At 39.7% G+C, this 19,520-nt stretch overlaps 2 protein-coding genes across 8 annotated transcripts; one reads left to right on the top strand and one right to left on the bottom strand.

Annotated features, from left to right (window-relative positions):
* Positions 1-316: 316 nt before the first annotated feature.
* Positions 317-9,298, bottom strand: LOC105393630. Its single transcript, XM_048630329.1, has 12 exons — positions 9,122-9,298; positions 8,722-8,824; positions 7,433-8,220; positions 6,837-7,052; positions 5,015-5,169; positions 4,300-4,409; positions 3,724-3,958; positions 2,809-2,941; positions 2,191-2,295; positions 1,682-1,771; positions 1,076-1,188; positions 317-443 (listed from the first exon to the last, which is right to left on the bottom strand). Exons 2-12 carry the CDS (start codon positions 8,751-8,753, stop codon positions 393-395), a joined length of 2,028 nt encoding a protein of 675 aa, XP_048486286.1. The 5' UTR covers positions 8,754-8,824; positions 9,122-9,298; the 3' UTR covers positions 317-392.
* A 668-nt stretch (positions 9,299-9,966) lies between these two features.
* On the top strand, positions 9,967-19,346 carry LOC105393631 (serine/threonine-protein phosphatase 4 regulatory subunit 3). Of its 7 annotated transcripts, none has more exons than XM_038107465.2 (10): positions 9,967-10,073; positions 10,607-11,021; positions 11,173-12,108; positions 12,247-12,439; positions 12,673-12,815; positions 13,232-13,407; positions 13,974-14,164; positions 14,604-14,816; positions 15,222-15,343; positions 15,939-19,346. In XM_038107465.2, the coding sequence occupies exons 2-10, from the start codon at positions 10,725-10,727 to the stop codon at positions 16,044-16,046; spliced, it is 2,379 nt and encodes a 792-aa protein (XP_037963393.2). In that variant the 5' UTR covers positions 9,967-10,073; positions 10,607-10,724; the 3' UTR covers positions 16,047-19,346. The 7 variants fall into 7 exon arrangements, with proteins under 7 accessions (XP_037963393.2, XP_037963395.2, XP_037963390.2 ...); XM_038107467.2 differs by lacking the exon at positions 9,967-10,073 and adding an exon at positions 10,098-10,223 and having other exon boundaries at positions 15,222-15,316; XM_038107462.2 differs by lacking the exon at positions 9,967-10,073 and adding an exon at positions 10,098-10,223.
* The last annotated feature ends 174 nt before the right edge of the window (positions 19,347-19,520 follow it).

The raw sequence follows: 19,520 nt of genomic DNA, 5'->3' as shown, positions 1-19,520 counted from the left end.
CTTAATCATTCATAGATAAATGGTGGCGATAATAGAACAGTGGCACACACGGTACCAAACCACTAGGTTTTCTAATGAGCTGTCGAAGAAGTCCGCATAGATTCAAATTAAATTAGAATATCAGCGGTTTGTGAGTCTGACAAGGTACACAACCAAACAGCAACCAAACTGCTGTATTACCAACAACAACCTCCATACAAACAATCTATGCGAGACCAAAACATTCATCATTATACATCTTAAATTAATCCCTTTCTAAACTTAAACAAAGTGTTATACAAACTTAAAGCATGAAGAAATGATACGAACTCGGCTAAAACGAATTTGTTCTGAATTGTATTATACATAGAGTTTAGCTTAGCTTACTACAACTTTACTGTTAATAAATAGTGTTATGACGACACGCCTGATGACATCTCCACACCAACAGAAGACACCTGCATCTAGAATATAATAGAAAAGTATTCCTTTATTCACCAGATACTAATCTAACAATCTGAAAATGTCTACTAATTGTAAATAATTTCAAAATGTTTTTCAGGCATGCTTTCTTAACCAATACTGGCTATGGTTGCACCGCCTGCCTGTAATTAAAATTTTAAATTGTAGCTCGCGTCCGCTATACTTACAGGCAGGCCAGGCAGCCATAACCAGTTGTGGTTGGTTAAGAAAGTTCTAGAACTATTATTGGCTGATGTTGAGGGTGGTGATGAAGTATAGTGGATACCACCTGAGTCACCCTTTTCCGTTGGTCCACTATTAAAGGGACACCCTGTATACCTGGGTCTGATGATGTAGGTGAAGCACATATCTTGGTGGTGGGCTACTGGCCATCGACGAGAATCGAACCTAAGACCCTCGGCACAGCAATCAGTCAGAGCGTCACTGATCGCCATCCGGTCATCGAAGATGTGCATTGGCTGGTGATACCGTCAGTATACAGGGTGTCCCATAAGTTAACGTCAAGCCGGCAGGAGGTGATATAAATCATCATTCTAAGCTAACTTCTGTTCTTGGAAAACCCTGTGGCTGTGCCATTCGGTCATCAACAGTGTTTTGTTAGTGGAGCACATACCTTGGTGCCGGGCTGCAGGCTGTCGGCGAGCGAGTCGAGCGCGCGCTCGTCCAGCACGGCCTCCAGCGCGCGCGCCAGCTCCGAGCTCTCCGCGAACGTGGCGCCACCTTCCGCTGGAAACAAGAGTTTTTTTAAGTTAACCTATAGTTTTATTAATCTTTTTCCAGTTTTTTTTCAATCGATAATGGCTTCATGTATATCTATATGAAGCTATGTGAACCCACCAACCCGCACTGGATTAGCTTGGTGGGAAATGGTCCAAGCTTAGGAAGGCCTTTATGGACGGATTTCATAAATTCAAAAAGTGTGCTCAGAATATCATAACACATGCAATGTAATAGTCAAAAATGGATTTTTCCGTTATGTTACTGATCCTCATTGAAACTATTATTACAAAGGTTACAAAGTGTCATAAGCGACCGCTCACCAAGCGGCCATATTGTGGCAGCTAATAAAACAAATGAAGTTGTGTGGGACAATGAGCACTAGGCAGTCAGAAATTCCTAGTTGCGGCAAGTAACAGAACGCGTCTGCTTGTACGGTCAATAGTCACATCAGCGACAATAAGGCTCATTCTTAAGCAATGGTAAACAAATGGAAGTTTACCTTGATTGAAGAACTCCGTGAAAGCTTCGTCCGGAATCTGGCCCAACACTGCGGAGTCCAGGATGTCGTCAGGTGGAACTTGCTCAACTTCTGTAAAAAAATATACATCATTAAAAAATATTGTCTATGTGGCTTTCTGGTTTCCTCGTCCAAAGATTGGTGCACATTGGAGCATTAGATAAAGACAAAACTAGCAGACGAATCCTTTCATCACCATGAGACTAAATGCGAATCAAGCAATTCATTAGGGGTGCGTGAATAGAGCCTTCCCAAGTAACGTATTTCACTGTACCTTATGTACAACTCGGCGCACCTTGACAGAGGCAGACAACATTATTATCGGAATGGCTTACCATGAAACTGCAATTTACTACGAAATGTGAGTGTCTCGCTTGCGACTCCTCCATCTATTCTTCAGGGATTAGTGACTAGTGACCTAGTCAGGATTTGGCCGGGTATCTGATTTTATGAAACGGATGCATATGCTATGCATGTGGAAGAGTACGGACCCAGTTCGTGCGCGGCGGAGGCGATGAACTCGGAGTCGCTGAGCGCGCCGAGCGCCGCCTCCTCCGAGCTGTCGTACGCGGACGAGTTGGAGCACACGTTCAGCTCTGAAACAGAAGAGTTTGTCAGTCAGAGTCTGTAGATGAATCATACTAAAATCAAAGCCCACAATAATCCACATGAGGGTTCTCCGAGACTGGGGGGTTACTTGGCAGACGGGTTGGAAATATCATACAATACAAAGAACCAAGTAAAAATATGTGTATCCACCGTAGATCAAATACTCAGCATAGCAGTCAGGGCCACTAACCACTTCACCGGTTGTGTCATGACACAAAAAATTTAAATGTCGGCCAGAAGTGCTACACAACCAGCATAATTATCGCGGCTTAGGGGTCTCAGCACATTTAAAGCGTAACGTAAAGGGATCGCCTTTTTCTTCTGTCAAACAGGCATTCACGAGCTCGCTTTCTGCTCACGAGCTGGTTGAAAGAAGAAAAAGAGGCGATCCCTTTACGTTACGCTTATATGTGCTGAGACCGTTAAGCCGCAATATTCAGATTTCTGCAGTCTATAGTCTACACTTTATATGCCAATACAACACAACCCTCGCAACCCACCCGACAAACTCTGGTTCGCACTACTGATCTTCTTGAGCGGCGGGCGGCGGCGGCGGCGCGGCGGCGGCGGCCAGCGGCGCCGCACCAGCGGCTTCTTGGGCTTCACCTCGCGAGACAGCTTGTCGTAGTTGTCCTGGAATAGGGGTGGTGGTTAGTTAGTAAATGGAGCATGAATAGAGGACTGGACTGTACGAAACGGGGAGGAACCCTAGTAATTTTAACTCAGATGTAAAGTTTTTATGTGGGTAAAAAATAGTTAATTGAGCTTTGTTTTACGCAGATTTTCATTACCATAAGGCCGCATCAACGGATTTCAGACTTTCCCATATGTGCAAGTTTGTCAATTCATGCTGCAAGCAGTGGCTGCTGTGATACTATAGTACACACTGGGAGAGACAGAGACAGCGCTGTATATCTCACCCGCTTCCTCTGGTGCTGCGCGCACAGCGGCGTGGGCCCGTGCAGGGGTAGCACTATACACACTGGGAGAGACAGAGACAGCTATACATCTCACCCGCTTCCTCTGGTGCGGCGCGCACAGCGGCGTGGGACACTATACACACTGGGAGAGACAGAAACAGCACTACATGTCTCACCTGCTAAGCGCCCGCTTCTCACGCCAGAGATCCGGGTTCGAATCCCGGCGCTGACATGTACCAATGAGTTCTTTTAACTTAAGTACAATATATGCCATCGCTCTTACGGTGAAGGAAAAAATCGTGAGGATACCTGCATATTTAGATTTCGCACATCTAGGTATGTGAGTGAACCCACCAACTGGCAGTGGACCGGCGTGGTGGGAAATGGTCCAAGCTTAGGAAGGCAGTTTAGTCCTTGAGGATATGCACAAAGGTTCCACTCGAGCGAGCCAGGTGCAGGTACTTACTCCCCCACAGAGAATAGATTATATCTCACCCGCTTCCTCTGGTGCTGCGCGCACAGCGGCGTGGGTCCCTGCAGGGGCAGCACGGGCGCGGCGCAGCGGTCCCCGTCGGCGAACAGCGCGGCGCACGCGGCGTACAGCTGCTGCCCCGTGCTGCGCCGCGCGTGCGGTAAGCAGTGGCTGCAGAGCGGCAGCGCGGGGGCGGGGCAGCCGGGGAGAGAGCAGGGGGAGGGGGGCAGCGACTCGCCGCCCGACCAGCCGGATTGTCTGTTGGGGGGAGTGGAAGGTCATGGTCATAGGTCGGACACGCAAATAGAACTATAGTAGCGCCGTTGTCATCAAACGTCAATATGGACATCACTTACTCATAGCACATGCCTATGATAGATATAGAAAAATATTTTTAGTCCCACGACTCAGATGATAATGTCGCGACTATACAATTTTGTCCTACATCCCATTCCACGGGGAAAGACATCTGATACAAACAAAAACTTAAACGTTTATGGGTTATGGTGTTTAGCATTATTAACAACTTTTCCTCCTGACCTCTCTAACCTAACCTCCTGAGTTACCATAGAGTTAGCACACATAAAGTGTCTATTCACCTGAGCACCCTCCGCTCCTGTGACGTCAACAACGCGGGCATGCCTCGCAGGGCTAACAGCTGGTTCACCGTGGTCGCGGGCAGCCGAGCGCCCGGTGATGATAGCTGCTTCTGTAGACGTGGGAGGTTATGATAAATGATAAACGTTTAGCGGTTTGTAGGTTATATCTTGACTTTTGACGAAAACTACGAATTCGGTAGTAATCTGTCTTGAAATTAGGCATCTGGATTAGTTCTCAACTATAAACTTACTGAGCAAGAAAGATACAGAATATTATGTTAGATGAGTAAAAAACGCATGGATTGATAGACTCGGAGGATCCATTCCAATAATATATCAGTTATTATTCTGTCTGCCGACTAGCGGAGCGACCTCATGGACCATCAGAATTTGCTTCTTCTTCAATATCAGATACACTGATATCATTATCAGATACTTTCATATCAGTATCAGATACTCTGATATCAGTATCAGATACTCTGATATCAGTATCAGATACTCTGATATCAGTATCAGATACTCTGATATCAGTATCAGATACTCTGATATCAGTATCAGATACTCTGATATCAGTATCAGATACTCTGATATCAGTATCAGATACTCTGATATCAGTATCAGATACTCTGATATCAGTATTAGATACTCTAGTATTAGGACCTATGGTTAGAGTACCATTTTTACAAAACAGCTCCAGCAACGTGTATAGCTATACCTTAATAGCGGCAGCGGGCAGCGGCGCGCGGCGGTCGCGCAGCCTCATGGCGGCCGAGGCCTGCGCCACCTGGCGGCGGAGCGCGGCGCGGCGCAGGGCTAATCGGGCGCCGCGAGACTCCGCCATTGTCTCTTCTACGCACCCCATGTGCTCACCTGCGAAATGGATGATACATAGAATAGAATAGAATAGAATAGAATAGAATAGAATAGAATAGACTATTGCTTTATTGAACACCACATTAATCAGACATACAAAAACATACTTATAGACTAGAACTAATGTACAATAGGCGGCCTTATCGCTGAGATACATATTCTATTCTATTCTGAGAGAGGGCAAAGTTCCTGTACGTGGCTCTCTCGAGTGGAACCTTTGGTGGATGATAAAGAATACACGGTCACTAGGAACAGCGAAAAACGGGCATTGACCTTTATATATTTGTCTTTGTCGCATACGCACAGTAATTGCCCTCACGCTCGCACAGTAACTTGTTAAGGTTGGGTTAATGATGCAGACAAAAAGAACAATAATGTATTGGATTGTTGTGAATATTGCTGAGGTATAAATCTGTGCATAGACAGGTTTATCAAGTGACCACTGGCCGATTGTTTACTACTCACATAGAGGAAAACCCTTATTGCAATTAATTTCTGCAGAACATTAATATTTTGTCACATGAATTTCGGTATACTTCCAAACTACCACTATCATAAAACAATGAGGCAATTATTACATCAGCATTATCTTATCTTCTTTCTTTAACCATCCTTTAAGCCCTGCCTTTGTTTACAAATACTCTGAAAAACTGACTCAAAGCACTACTGATAAAGGCCAAAACATTGAGATACGGAAAGGGGTCAGTGAATCATAATATTATTAATAGACCCTTTTCGCATTCCCAGCTTCAGTACAAGACAGGTCTTATTGGCTTGGCTATGCTGTATATGTCTGATGTAGGCTTCATCCGGACTACCCTTTAAGGTTATTCGGATCACTAAGCTGGCACCCTGCATCCACACTACAAAAGTAAATTAGTTGCTTTTGATTATGAAGTCACAAAATATAGCAACTGGCGCGATGGCGCAGGTAGTTTTAAGTATAACCAATAACCAACCAAATGTGCGGATCACTTCGACCGTTTCATGAACTATTACTATACGGTGCGAAGGAAGTGGCGGTTGCACCTGTTTGGTTCTTCAGGAAGATGAGGAAATGCCACTGACGTAGAGGTAGCTATATATTAGCCTGTTGAGTCTTCGAAATAAAACACTGGTATTATTGTTCACAATTCACTGGAGATGTTTACTGTTTCACTCTTTCTATTAAACTGACTGGTCATTCAAGTACTGATGTAGGTGTGTACAATAGCATCCTAGCGATGCCATGGTCGGAGACAGCTAGGAGACTTTATAAAATTGTTAATATATATCTAGACCTAAGAAATAATTTACCTAATACTATTGTTTAAAATATTATGTTTAATTAGTGTGTAAAATTTAAATTTAAGTTACGATGAGGCTGACATATTCTCATATGAGAATAAAGCCTCTATAAATAAACGAGATTTAAAAAAAAAAAAAAAAAAAAGTATAACCAATAGTGCCAAACATCTTCTTTACTTTCAGGGTACAGATATCCTGTCTCCTAAGTTAAGGGTCCTTTGACACTGTCATGAAGTAGAATCGAAATCTCAGTAAACATTCTGTTATTACCTTTTTAGGGTAAAATCCTGTCCCTTAATATTTGAATGGCTCTATTTTCAAATATTAACCCCTATCCACGAAGGAAGTAGAAGAACAGTACAGAAGCAAAATCTCACCAAAATTGGGCCAATGCTCGTCGTCCTCACTGCTGCTCGAGTCGACCATCGTGAAGGGCCTCCGGCCGGGGTCGCCCAATGGGCCGCAGTCGAACAGCTCGTGGCCGGGCGCGTGCCACGGCCGGCTGGCCACCGGGACCGCGCGCCGCGGTATCCGCTGTAAGGCCTCGTGCACGGTGGGCCCGCGCCCGCGCCGCTTGGCTGAGGCTGGCTTGCCTGAAAGTGGATGTATTAGGGTGTACTGGGGTTTTGTAAGGAGAGGATTTCTGATTGTTATAAGCATTAAATTTGCATATGCACATTTTTTTATGTGCATGTAAGGTTTGAGAATAAGAATGTGTCTGAGATTTATACAAAAACAGATATTTTGGCCACAAATATTGTATTTAAAATTCAAAGAATGATCTTCAAGGGACATTTCCAACTTTCTGAGAAATCGGACAGTAACAACATTATGACGTAGCCCCCATTTTTGCCATATCCAACAAAGATGATGCATATCCAACAGAGTGATGTATAGTTAAGTTACCTAGCATATAAATATTTATAGAGAGTTTGCAACACATTGAATAGTTATAAATCTGCGAAATCTGTACCTGATGGAATTTTCTTTATCGGTGGTGGGCCTGGAACTTTCACTGGCGGTGGGAGATCGGGTTCTGTCTTAATAACAGCGGCAGCTTCTTCCACCAGCCCTTGTTCCCTCTTGAACACATCCAGAAAAGTTTCCGAACCAGTCTTTACATTCGGAATTACTGGGGTAGGGTTAGAACTAACACTATTAATACTGGTTTTGGTACTAGTCGGTAGATTGGCGGCCATGTTGGCAACATTAGCTTGGCCCTTGGTGTTTATGCTTGATTTCACTACATTACTAAGTTTTGTTCGCAACGGATCCTTTATCAACTGACTGAGACTCTTCACAACTTTCTGTACTTTGGTATTTGAAGTCTTTACATCTTTTTGTGAGGTGGTTTTGTTTGCAGTTTTTAAATGCCCATTCTGAACTACATTTGGTTTGATCTCTTCTTTGATGCACACCTTGTTGGTAGAATCAGTGACATCTATGTCTGATCTTGGACTTTCAAAGCACATTTTTACTGGCTTTGTATCAATGTTGTCATTAAAAATGAAATTGTCTTCTGTGTGGCTGACTGTTATTTCACCAGCTATTATATCAGAATCATGAAATGTATAAAGCTCATTAGGATCAATTTTAAATTTTGAATGGAAATAGTTGTCATTGCTGTAGGAATTTTCATCCCCTGAGTTTTCATTGATGAAGCTGTTCATTTCATTGCAAACGGCTGGTACTCCCTCAACAGCCATTTTATATTGTGATGCACAAGTAGCATCGGATATAGTTTGCGGTATGCCACTATACCTGCAAACATAAAAATATGCGTGAAATTTTCCTCTTCACATAATAAATAAATAAAAATACTATCAGTGTTACATAATCAGTAATACATAAATACTATTAGTGTTATGTTATTTATATTTTACATTAGCTAAATCTGCCATAGCGTGAGGCCAGACGAGCATAATTTTGTAAGTTGTGATGTGTGCGGGGATGAGGGGAGCGAGTCATTTCCCCACCCCCTCGTCCCCCCGCATCAAATATGCATCTCATAACTCACAAAATTACACTTGTCTGGCCTCACCCATAGACTTCTGGCTTAATATTGAAAAGATTATCACAACATTTGTCCTATGAGCAGATTTATGTATGTGTTGTATTAAAGATGCAGAAGACTATACCATACTGACTGACTGAAATGCAATACATAATATATTCTGAACACAAGTTGCAACAATAAAATGTATATTGATGTAAGTTAGATATTCTATTTTGGAATAAAAAGGAACACCACAGAATACTCACCCCACATTTTCAGATGCACTCAAATAAGACATACTGGGTACATTTTACAATACAATATCATTCATGAATAATTGGCTCCGTGGACACAGACTTATGCATAATCCTGAAAGAATAACAAACAGAGTAACAGTATAATTTCGAGTCATTAAACATATTATAATATTTACTTCCTACATTCTTAGTGGCTTCTATACAAAACATAACTCCTTTACAGTGGCCCAGCAATCACAACAACTATTCACAGTGATTAAACTAGTTTTTCATATAATATTCTCTTCACAGCTTATAAATATGAAACTATTGAGCAGTCCGAATCGTATTATAGTCCTAAATTTAATAACAATCGGCAAAACGCATAGATATTGGACAAAAAATGAAATTAAATAAAAGTCTTTCTTACATAGAATTTTATGGAATTCCTTGTACATTTTGCTCGGAGTGGGTGTAAATATGAAATCCAATGAATTAATTCGACTTAGGACATGTATTTTATCTACAATTACGCTATAATAAATCAAAACAAATTAAAAACACTTCTACTATCTCATTGACATCAATAATGACAGATCGCAGCAAAATGGCAGCCGAAAAAGATTCGTTCATAATTTGTATTTGAGGCTTGAATGTGATGGTCTCAGAATAATAACGATAACGCGTTTCGTCTTACCGGACTGCACGGTTTTTTCCGGTTGTTCTAACAGTGGGACTCGCGTGATACAGGGTCGTATCACATGAGTCCTAATGGTTCGAGGAGTGATTATTATTCAAAAAGGAGTCAAAAAGATTTAGAAACAGAGAGAATGTAGAGCATGTACACTTCGCATCGGACATGTCTTTGGATATGAGATGAGCTTACGCTCGCCACTCGCTCGCGCGTCTCCATCAACATCATAGAAGTAATAAACGAACGTTAGTAATTTTATGGTCTCCAACTACATGGAACCTGAGTATGAACCTGAGATTGAACTCCATACTATGATACTACGGCAGAACTCCGACCGCATTTACTCAAATACCACATTTGGCTATTGTATTTGCCAAATACCATGGCAAGATGTAGGCAAATTCGACAGTAACACTGGTTAACCACATATGCATAGAACACGTAAATACGAATAGCCAAGTGGGGTGGTGGCATTATACAATTTTTTTTTTAAAACATAGACAATTTTGTAGGTTTTTAAATCAGCAGACCATAGATTTTTCAGTTTTGTTTTTAGTTCATTTTGTTGATTCTTGATTTTGGTTCTCAAGGGGAAGGATTTTAATTTTGAGCTTGTTGATGAAGGCTTTTTAAAGAGAAAAGGTCTCAGAAAGTGGTTTTCATGAACTGGAGGATAAATAATCAAAAGGTAAAATATTACATTAACTTTTTGTAATACTTTTGAAACCCGAATTTTAAATAAACCGCCAAATTTTAAATAACGAGAACCCCGTCGCTTCAGCGTTGTTGTGAGTTGTGAATCCAATATGGCGAAATTCGATGTTGTACTATTTTGAAGGTACGTCATTTTAAATGATTTTGTGTGTGAAAGCCGGTAATTATCTCGGATTTATTGGCTTTATTGTTAAATAACCCAAATGGAGTTTCAGTTTGACTTGTTTTTAAAGATATGTCTGTAAAGTGAAAGGCGTACACTTCGTATTGTTTTGTTTGTGATTCCCAATCATTTTGTAAGTAATTAATGTATTGTAATAAAAGTTTAGCGGAAAGTGTTACATTCCTTACAAATAGAGAATCCTAAGCTTATTTGCCGCAAGGCCTTTTTCATCTCAAGCCAGTAATATTGGTAGAAAACTCAGGAACAAGATGAATGTAATTACCGTAATTACTGATGTGTATAGACATACAAAATATTACAACTTATAACACGTTTTGTTTCAGAAGTGCACATGTTTTCATACAAATGGGAGCTAAATAAGTTATTGGTAGGGTGCATTATACGAGCGCCGTAATAATTGATTCATCATTCGAATACTTAGTGCTTAGAGCGTTGACTATCATGACTGACACTAGACGAAGAGTGAAACTTTACGCTCTGAACGCTGACCGGCAATGGGACGACAGAGGGACCGGGCACGTCTCGTCCTGCTATGTGGAGAGGCTCAAGGGCACCTCGCTGCTGGTGCGGGCCGAGTCAGATGGCTCACTGCTGTTGGAGAGCAAGATCCAGCCTGACACGGCGTACCAGAAGCAACAAGACACACTCATAGTCTGGTCAGAGGGTGACAACTTCGACTTAGCACTGAGCTTCCAAGAAAAGGCAGGATGTGATGAAATATGGGAAAAGATTTGTCAGGTAAGTAAAGCTTTGTTATGTTAACTTTTTATTTGTTTTACTTAAGTATCTCATACTCCAATTCATACTTGGCTTCTTTACTACTAAATGAAGTGTGAAAATCTAACCTAAATACTATTTCACAGTCTTATGCAGTGATTTCTATTCTCAGGTACAAGGAAAAGATCCGTCAGTAGAAATAACACAAGAAATTGTGGAAGAGTCTGAAGATGAGCGGTTTGATGAAATGTCTGATAATGTACAACCAGTAGAGTTACCAGCATGTGAGATGGGTCGGTTAGAGGACATCAGTGAGCTGGTCAACAGTTGTCTGGTGTCTCCAGCGAGGAAAGATAAACTGGCTGCAGCACTCGAGTCACAACACTACATCAAAAAGTTACTAAACCTCTTTCATATGTGTGAAGACATTGAAAACACTGAAGGGTTACATCATCTCTATGAGATATTCAAAAGCATATTCCTCTTGAACAAAAACACTCTCCTGGACACAATGTTTGCTGAAGACACAATATTTGATGTTGTTGGTTGTCTAGAATATGACCCCAGTTTGCCACAGCCTAAAAAGCACAGAGAGTATCTAAAAGAACTTTCCAAGTTCCGTGAGGCCATTCCAATAAAGAACCAGGACTTACTAGCAAAGATCCATCAGACATACAGAGTACAGTACATTCAGGATATTGTCTTACCAACTCCTACAGTTTTTGAGGACAACCTAGTGAGCACACTATCTAGTTTTATATTTTTTAACAAAGTAGAAATAGTGAAACTTATAGAGGAAGACGAGAAGTTCCTGACAGATCTATTCAAGATGCTGATGGATGATAAGACACCAGACACAAAAAGAAGAGATTTAGTTTTATTTCTAAAAGAATTTTGTAATTTTTCACAAAACCTACAGCCACAGGATAAGGACGCTTTTTACAAGACTTTGGTGTCACTCGGGATTCAGCCTGCATTAGAAATCACATTAGCCATAGATGACCAGAAGACGAAAACAGCTTCCATAGACATCTTAACGTACATTGTGGAGTTTTCACCTTCTGTAGTTAGAGATTACACTCTACAGCAAGCAAATAACACAGAAGAGGTTAGTATAAGTCCCTATTTTCAATGATACCACCAAATGTTAGTATCCTATTATTGATTGAATAATGTCAAACTGTTTCTTGATTGTTAAATTGGGTGATATGATGCAGGTCATAAAATGCAATTTATATAATTTCAGGAGCACATGTTGTTGAACATAGTGATTGAACAGATGCTACGTGACCGGGATCCAGAGCTCGGAGGGGCAGTCCAGCTCATGGGCGTCCTGCGCATACTCCTGGACCCTGAGAGCATGCTGGCCTCCGTCAACAAAACTGAGAAAGCAGACTTTCTCAACTTTTTCTACAAAAACAGTATACAGACTTTAATAGGTATGTTTTCTCTGTCATTACAAAGACAAAGGTCGTAAAAGCTACGCTAATACTTGTTCATGTCTGAAGTGGATTCATTGACCCAAACCACACTACTACAGTTCATTCTTACGCCTAAAATTATTTGTTGGCACCATGCCAACGGCCGTTTACAAGCTTGCAAGCGTAGTTCATTAATTAGTTATTTTAGACAATGCCAAGGTCACTGACGCGAGATTGTGGTCTTTTTTCAGCACCGCTACTGGAGAACACGACTGGAGAGAAGCCCCTGAAGGAAGACTACCACACGGTCCAGTTGTTAGGGCTAGTGCTGGAGCTGCTTTCATTCTGCGTGGAACATCACACTTACCACAGCAAAACATGCATTTTGAACAAGGTATCTACTATTAATTATCTTTATCATACTTAGTACATTTTAGTTGGAGTCCCATACAGACAGCAATATGTTGTTATGACCCTATTATAACTATTGAATGGAAAGTAAAATACTGTAATATGAATGGCAAATACAAAAAATACAACATACTTAGTTGGATCTTTGGAATCCGATTTACTTTCAATTATATTATGTAGCATGCCCTTACGATAAACGAATCCCTTAAACTGATGTTAAATTATACAACAACTTACGAAACATTACAGTGTAATCAAAATATACGATTTATCTATCACTATTTTACACACACCATATTGTGTCAAAATAGTATGAAATTAAGTAACTACCAGCCATCGGTAGATAGAGTTATTGAAACTGGCAGTATATCCATTAATCTAACCTCCGATTCCCTTCAGGACCTGCTCCGGCGCATCCTCGTGCTCATGCGGTCCACGCACACGTTCCTGGTGCTGGGCGCGCTGCGGTTCATGCGCAAGATCATCGCGCTCAAGGACGAATACTACAACCGGTACATCATCAAGGGGAACCTGTTCGCGCCCGTCGTCGACGCCTTCCTTAGAAATAATGGCAGGTAAGTGCTGGTAGAATAGAATATCATTTATTCAATGTAAAATTATACAATTATTTATTGAATGTCAAGAATATAGACCATCTTCTATCGTATAGCCTATCACACTACCAACCAATCACTTTTTCAATATCACCAAAGGTGGTAGAGAATGCTACTAGCATTAAGTTGCCTTTGTACCAACCACCATTTCACAAATGCTCAGTCACTAAGGAGAGGAAATGTCGAAAGAAACGCCGTGTAATATATCCATTTAACTGATATAAGCAGTGATGCCTATATTCCCCTACGTTACCTTCAACATCTAGTTATTGAAATTGAACCAGTATCGGATATAAAATATGACCAAAACATGGTAAATTCTCAGGTATAGGGGTATTTAATGCATCGTATATCAGTTTCTTATATTATGTAATGCTTTCACTGGGTATGATAGATTACGAAGCTGTTATATGACTGAATTATACAAATATTTACCTCTAAAGCAGTACCTATAGTAGAGTACGGAAGGTGAAATATTTTAAAAATGACTATGACTTTATTAATATTATTCCTTTTCTGATTTTCAGATATAATCTGCTAGACTCAGCTATATTAGAATTATTTGAGTTCATCAAGCTAGAGGACATCAAGTCGCTGTGCTCGCATGTTGTGGAGAACTACGGCAAGATCCTCGAGGATGTGGAATATGTACAAACATTCAAAGCTTTAAAGTCCCGGTATGACCAACACCAGGACAAATTAAAAGAGAGAGATCGAGGTAAGTTGTATATTTATACTATAATCATCATATTATATAAAAATAATATTTATAGGATATTATCCTATAGATATACGATGACAAGAAATAAAAAGCATAATCAATAGGTATCGTCATAATGTATAAGTCGATGTAGCTTCAGTTCATTGAAATACTTCTGTAGAATTTTAAAATGCACTGAAGGTAATTATGTAGTCAAAGGCTACTACTAAATTGGCTTTATCATAATTATTCCAAGCTGTTATTACATAAGTACTAATTTTAATTATTATGAATAGTTGGAAAATCCTAATTTCATTGGTTGAAACTATTGAATTGTGAGATTTGATGGGTAATTCATTCGAAAGTGGTACAAAGTTATAGATCCCTTGTACTCCCACTTATCCAGGTTTCACTGTATTTACATCCAGCATACAACAAACCCACACTCTCATTCCAGTAAGCGGCAGCGTAGTCGGCGAGGCGGTAGTGCCGTCCCTCCTGCGCACGCGGTACCGGCGCGAGGCGCGCGCGCCCGACGACGAGGAGGAGATGTGGTTCAACGACGACGACGAGTTGGAAGACGAGCCGCCGCTGGACGCGCCGCTGCCGCCGCACGCGCCGCACGCCGCGCACGCCACGCACGCCGCGCATCACGCGCTTGATGCTATCGGTTAGTTGCGTATTGTTAACCGATGGAAATCGAGAGGTGTTATAAGGTTAACGAGTCTGTATCTGTCTGTGGTAGGCGTGAATGATTGGTATTGTTACCCCGAGTGATCTTAGACATATTTTATCAAAATGAGCAGAGGCATTCTTATGCGACTCATAGTTTATGCGACTTTCAGTGTTGAATGTCGGAAGTTTTTGGTTAGGTTATGTTTAATCTCACGTTAGCTAAAGGTGCCGCCCGAAGTTGTTATACATATGGTGTGGTATCCCATTTGAAGCGTGCCACTAGGGCCGCGTCTCGTGTCAGTTACGCTTTTAGAAATCATTTTCCAGTTTTCATACGAATCCATCTTTGTTAGCTACTTTCTTACAAAAAATAACAAACAAAAACATGTTTTATTTCCAGGCAAAATAGTAGAGAAGAAGGTGTTAGCGAGCGCAGAGAGCGCGAACGGGCCGCCGCGCGCGCTGGCGCCGGCCAAGCCGCTCGCCGACGTTCAGGTATCTTCGCCACGATTACTCAACCAGGTAAACTGACGTTTGTAGCCGCCTGGGACGCTTCGCCGGACGCCGGGAGCCAGCTGCCAGGGCCATTCGTTTCACTGTTCAAGGGATTTTTTGCGCTATACCTAACCTACCTTATGTTTATATTATGTAATACGTTTTTTAAACAACTAAATGTCGTGGTTTTACCTATGCGCGTTTGAAATAACTTTGAACAGTGAAACATGTAATTTGCCATCTGATAGGTACATAATCAATCAGGGAAGATGTAAATAGAAACATTGGGAATGAATTTTGGTTGTTTGGTTGTAACGTGCCTCATGTGTTTAGTTTCGTTAATCATAAATCTATAATCAACGAATCATACATCCATACATTTCGTAATCATACAACAATTTCACCCTGCTTGCTACATAGCTAACGCCGAACCGTAATGCTTATGACAACATATCTTATTGTTTTATCATATTACGTGTTTAGATTCATACATGACCTGATTTCTATATATCACACACTATTGATGAAAAACTAAAAATAGTAATATTATCAGTCCTGCCAAAAAAAACAGCAATACTGTCCCAGAATGCCAGATTTAAACTAACATGTATCGGTACTCCAGGGATTGGTGGACTACGACGGAGACTCAGATGAGGAGGAGGAGGGCGGAGGCGGCGCGGGCGCGGCGGGCGTCGAGGAGCGCGACGCCAAGCGGCCGCGCCTGGCGTAGTGCCCCCCCTCCCCCCGCCCCTCCCGCCCCGCGCCCGTCTCGCAACGCCCAGCACAAGCCCACACGTGAGCACGTATTTATACACACGCCGTTTCACGCCCCGCGCGGATGCGAAATGACGGTGACAGTTACACGACTGAAGGCTAATTTAAATCCACAAATTACCAGTGCTACGTTTAACGTGTTCCCTCGTTGATGCGGCGCAGTTAGAGTAAACGTAGATTACGCAATTTAAATGAAATGTAATTTAGCGACCGTGATTGTATACTTGTACAGGTATTTCAGAGACTTTGATGTTTGCACACATTCACTCTCGAGTAGCGACGTTAGCGAGTCTTGCAGTTGTAGGAGAGTGTTGCTTGCGGAGTGAATGTGTGCGTATGAATCAATTTCAGTAGTGATTTTGATACTTGAGCGTCAACGCTCATTTTGTCGTCGGTTTTGTCTCACGTTATATGTTACGTTCTTATGTATCTATTTATTTTTATGTTGTTTGTGATTGGTACCTCAAGCCTTATCCATTCTAAAAGTGCGGTAGCTTTGTATAGTTTCAATGTACCTAGTTATTATCGTCTATAACGGTATGCCAGACGACTTATTAAATATTTTATCAATGAAAAGTTAATGAGAAATATATTTTTAAGTAGTCTGCTAAGACTATTTTGACATAGGTATATTACACTAGCATTATTGGTTTGGATGAAGTGAAAAATCTGCATTTTTATGTGGCGACCAAAAGTGAAAAATCTATTAGACTCTGCAAATGTAACCTCTTACATAAAAAAACTCGATTTACATAATAAATAACCGATGGTGAATGGTAATAATGGTCAGATATAATATAAAAACTTTTCTTTTCTCATGTGTAACATTAGAATTCACCAACACAACAACAATATACTTGCTATGTGACTTTGACTCACATTTTGGAATTTCATATGTTTTTCTTCGGATCATTAAAAAGTACAAAGAAATTTTCGAGAGAAATAAAACTCCACAAGACAGCATGTCAGAATGAATGTTAGTGTAAAAATTAAAAGTGTATTTGTATGTATTTTAAAATAATTTAGTTAATTATAATCAATAATCAACATAAACTGTGCTGTGGAATTGCTACTCAAAATATTACAATATTTATAGGTACATTTTAATAGGAATGATGTCATGTATATTGTGAGATACATTATTTAAATCTTCAGAAATGTATTTAAAACGAAGACCATTGCTATTTTCATAATCATTTGCATGAAAATATTTATTAATCTTGGATCCCAGTATAGTTTTAATTACAAACCCTGCAGAATTTACACATTAAGAAATAGATAAACACAAGCAAGCCTTAAGTTTTTTATTTGTATAGGCTGCGAATTCATAGGATTTTTTTAAACTCAGATTTTGCTTTATGTCAACGGATGTAAAAAATATTAAACATCTATACTTTGCAAAATATATTAAGAACCCTATGAAGTTTGATTAACAAATGCTTATACATGGGGAATAAAGTAAATTTTCTCTTGACCAACAAATGACAGACCGAACGACAGATTGCCTCAAAATAAAGTTGAAGTTTAACAAATGACAGATAAAATATATGTATGGATTTGACAGCTGTCATATGGTTCTTCCTATATTTTACAAAGTATAGAAACTGATAATCAATGAAGGTTTGCAAGTTGGTCTTCGTTTTATATCTTCAGAAGTAAATGCTAATTCTGTTAAACATTATTCACTAAAATTCAACCTAGGCTTGCATAAATATCTCAATAAAATTATTGTATTAGTAGATTTTGCTTGTTATTTGTCAATTCATTTGCATTCCTTAGATGTGGCTGTTAGTTTTCTCAGAAACTTGACCCAAGTTATATAAACGTTAGCGAAATATGTATGCTATTTATGAACATTTCGTTCGTCTTATATTTTTTTGATCGAACTCAATACAGCAGCGTGGCAGCCGTCCATTTATAATAATTACAATTTATCAAAATAATATAATCATTATTTATTTCTTTGTTAAGATTTTCAAGTCTCTGAGAAGTCTGACTCTTGGAAGTAGAGAATAATTATTTATTTCTTTAGAATTCTCTCTTGCTTTGCTTATGGATATCATTTAATAACATGAGTAGACCGATACAGAATTCAAGTTTCCATATTTGTTTATTATATTCGCCCATGAATTTTACGATACTTTATAAGATTCTTGGATTCATTCTCTATTTTCAAGGTATAAATTAGCACGATTATTAGGTATTTTCGCTTATTATTTGTAGCGTATTTTACACACCGCAACTGTGTATGTGATAAAATGTATCTGATCGAGATCAATTTTATTTTATTACTCGTTAACCCCTAGCTGTAGCATTTGTGTTTGTAAATACGTATATTTAAATGTATGTACAAATTTAACCATCAAAGTCCCCAGTCTATAATGCACTAACTGTATCTCGATACTTATAAAATATTCTGAATCAGAAGAAACAAGTGTGGAATTTAGACGTAACTGTTATTTTCAACTCGATGATTTAAATAAATAATTGTCTTCGGAATTGTAGATCTTGCCTGGGACATGGTTGTAATGACCAACATGGCCTTGCTTCGCCACCAATAGCGGTGGCTGAGCTCAGCATCAAACCTCGCAGGAACTATGGTTCCACCTCGCTCGCATCTCCACTGGTATGCCATAAGACTGTTCCCTTCTTCTTCCTTCTAAACTATTTTAAAAAGGTGATACATATCAAGTTTCTAATACACATTTGAAAAAGTCACACTTAATTCTTACACAATTTTTACGAACGACATGGCTGTCGTTAAAACAATGGTCACACGTATTTTATTATGAAGTGTGTTTAATTAGAATGATAATTTGGTGGGCTTAAGTATAAATACATAAGTAGACTATAATTATTTATGTTATTGGGCATCCAGTTCACTAGTGCACAAGTGTTTGCGAGACGATTAAATGCGTGGATACTAATGGTCAGACTATATTGTAAATATAACTTTTTATGTAATAATTTTATTTTCAAATCTGTCGAACATCCACGCGTATAATAGCTGAGCTGTCAATTATTTTATACGATCCTTGAATTCCTTGAAATACTTGTAATACGAAGTTCTAAGTAGACTGTAACGATAACTATTTTTTATCTGTCTGGGTGGATGACCATCGCAAACTAATTTATACACAGATTTAAAAAATAGATTACCTATTGGCAAAGTTGTGTAAAATAAATAAGCTTATTATAATGCTATTATTATGATGTCACTAGTTAAGTAAGCAATATAAATATAAGGTAAATACGATACACTGCTTTTCATTTATTTAATTGAACATTTAGAATAATTTATAGTAATTACCCAGCAACTAAACATTTAAGCCTAGTTTCACCATAGTCTGTTAGATCATTATGCCCCTGTTACATTGTAATGTCATCAATTATATTTCAACTCCATGGAGAAGATATTAAATTCTTGAGA

This window comes from Plutella xylostella, chromosome 25, assembly GCF_932276165.1.
Source record: "Plutella xylostella chromosome 25, ilPluXylo3.1, whole genome shotgun sequence".
NCBI classification, from domain to species: Eukaryota; Metazoa; Arthropoda; class Insecta; order Lepidoptera; family Plutellidae; genus Plutella; species Plutella xylostella.
This window is presented reverse-complemented; position numbering and strand designations above follow the sequence as displayed.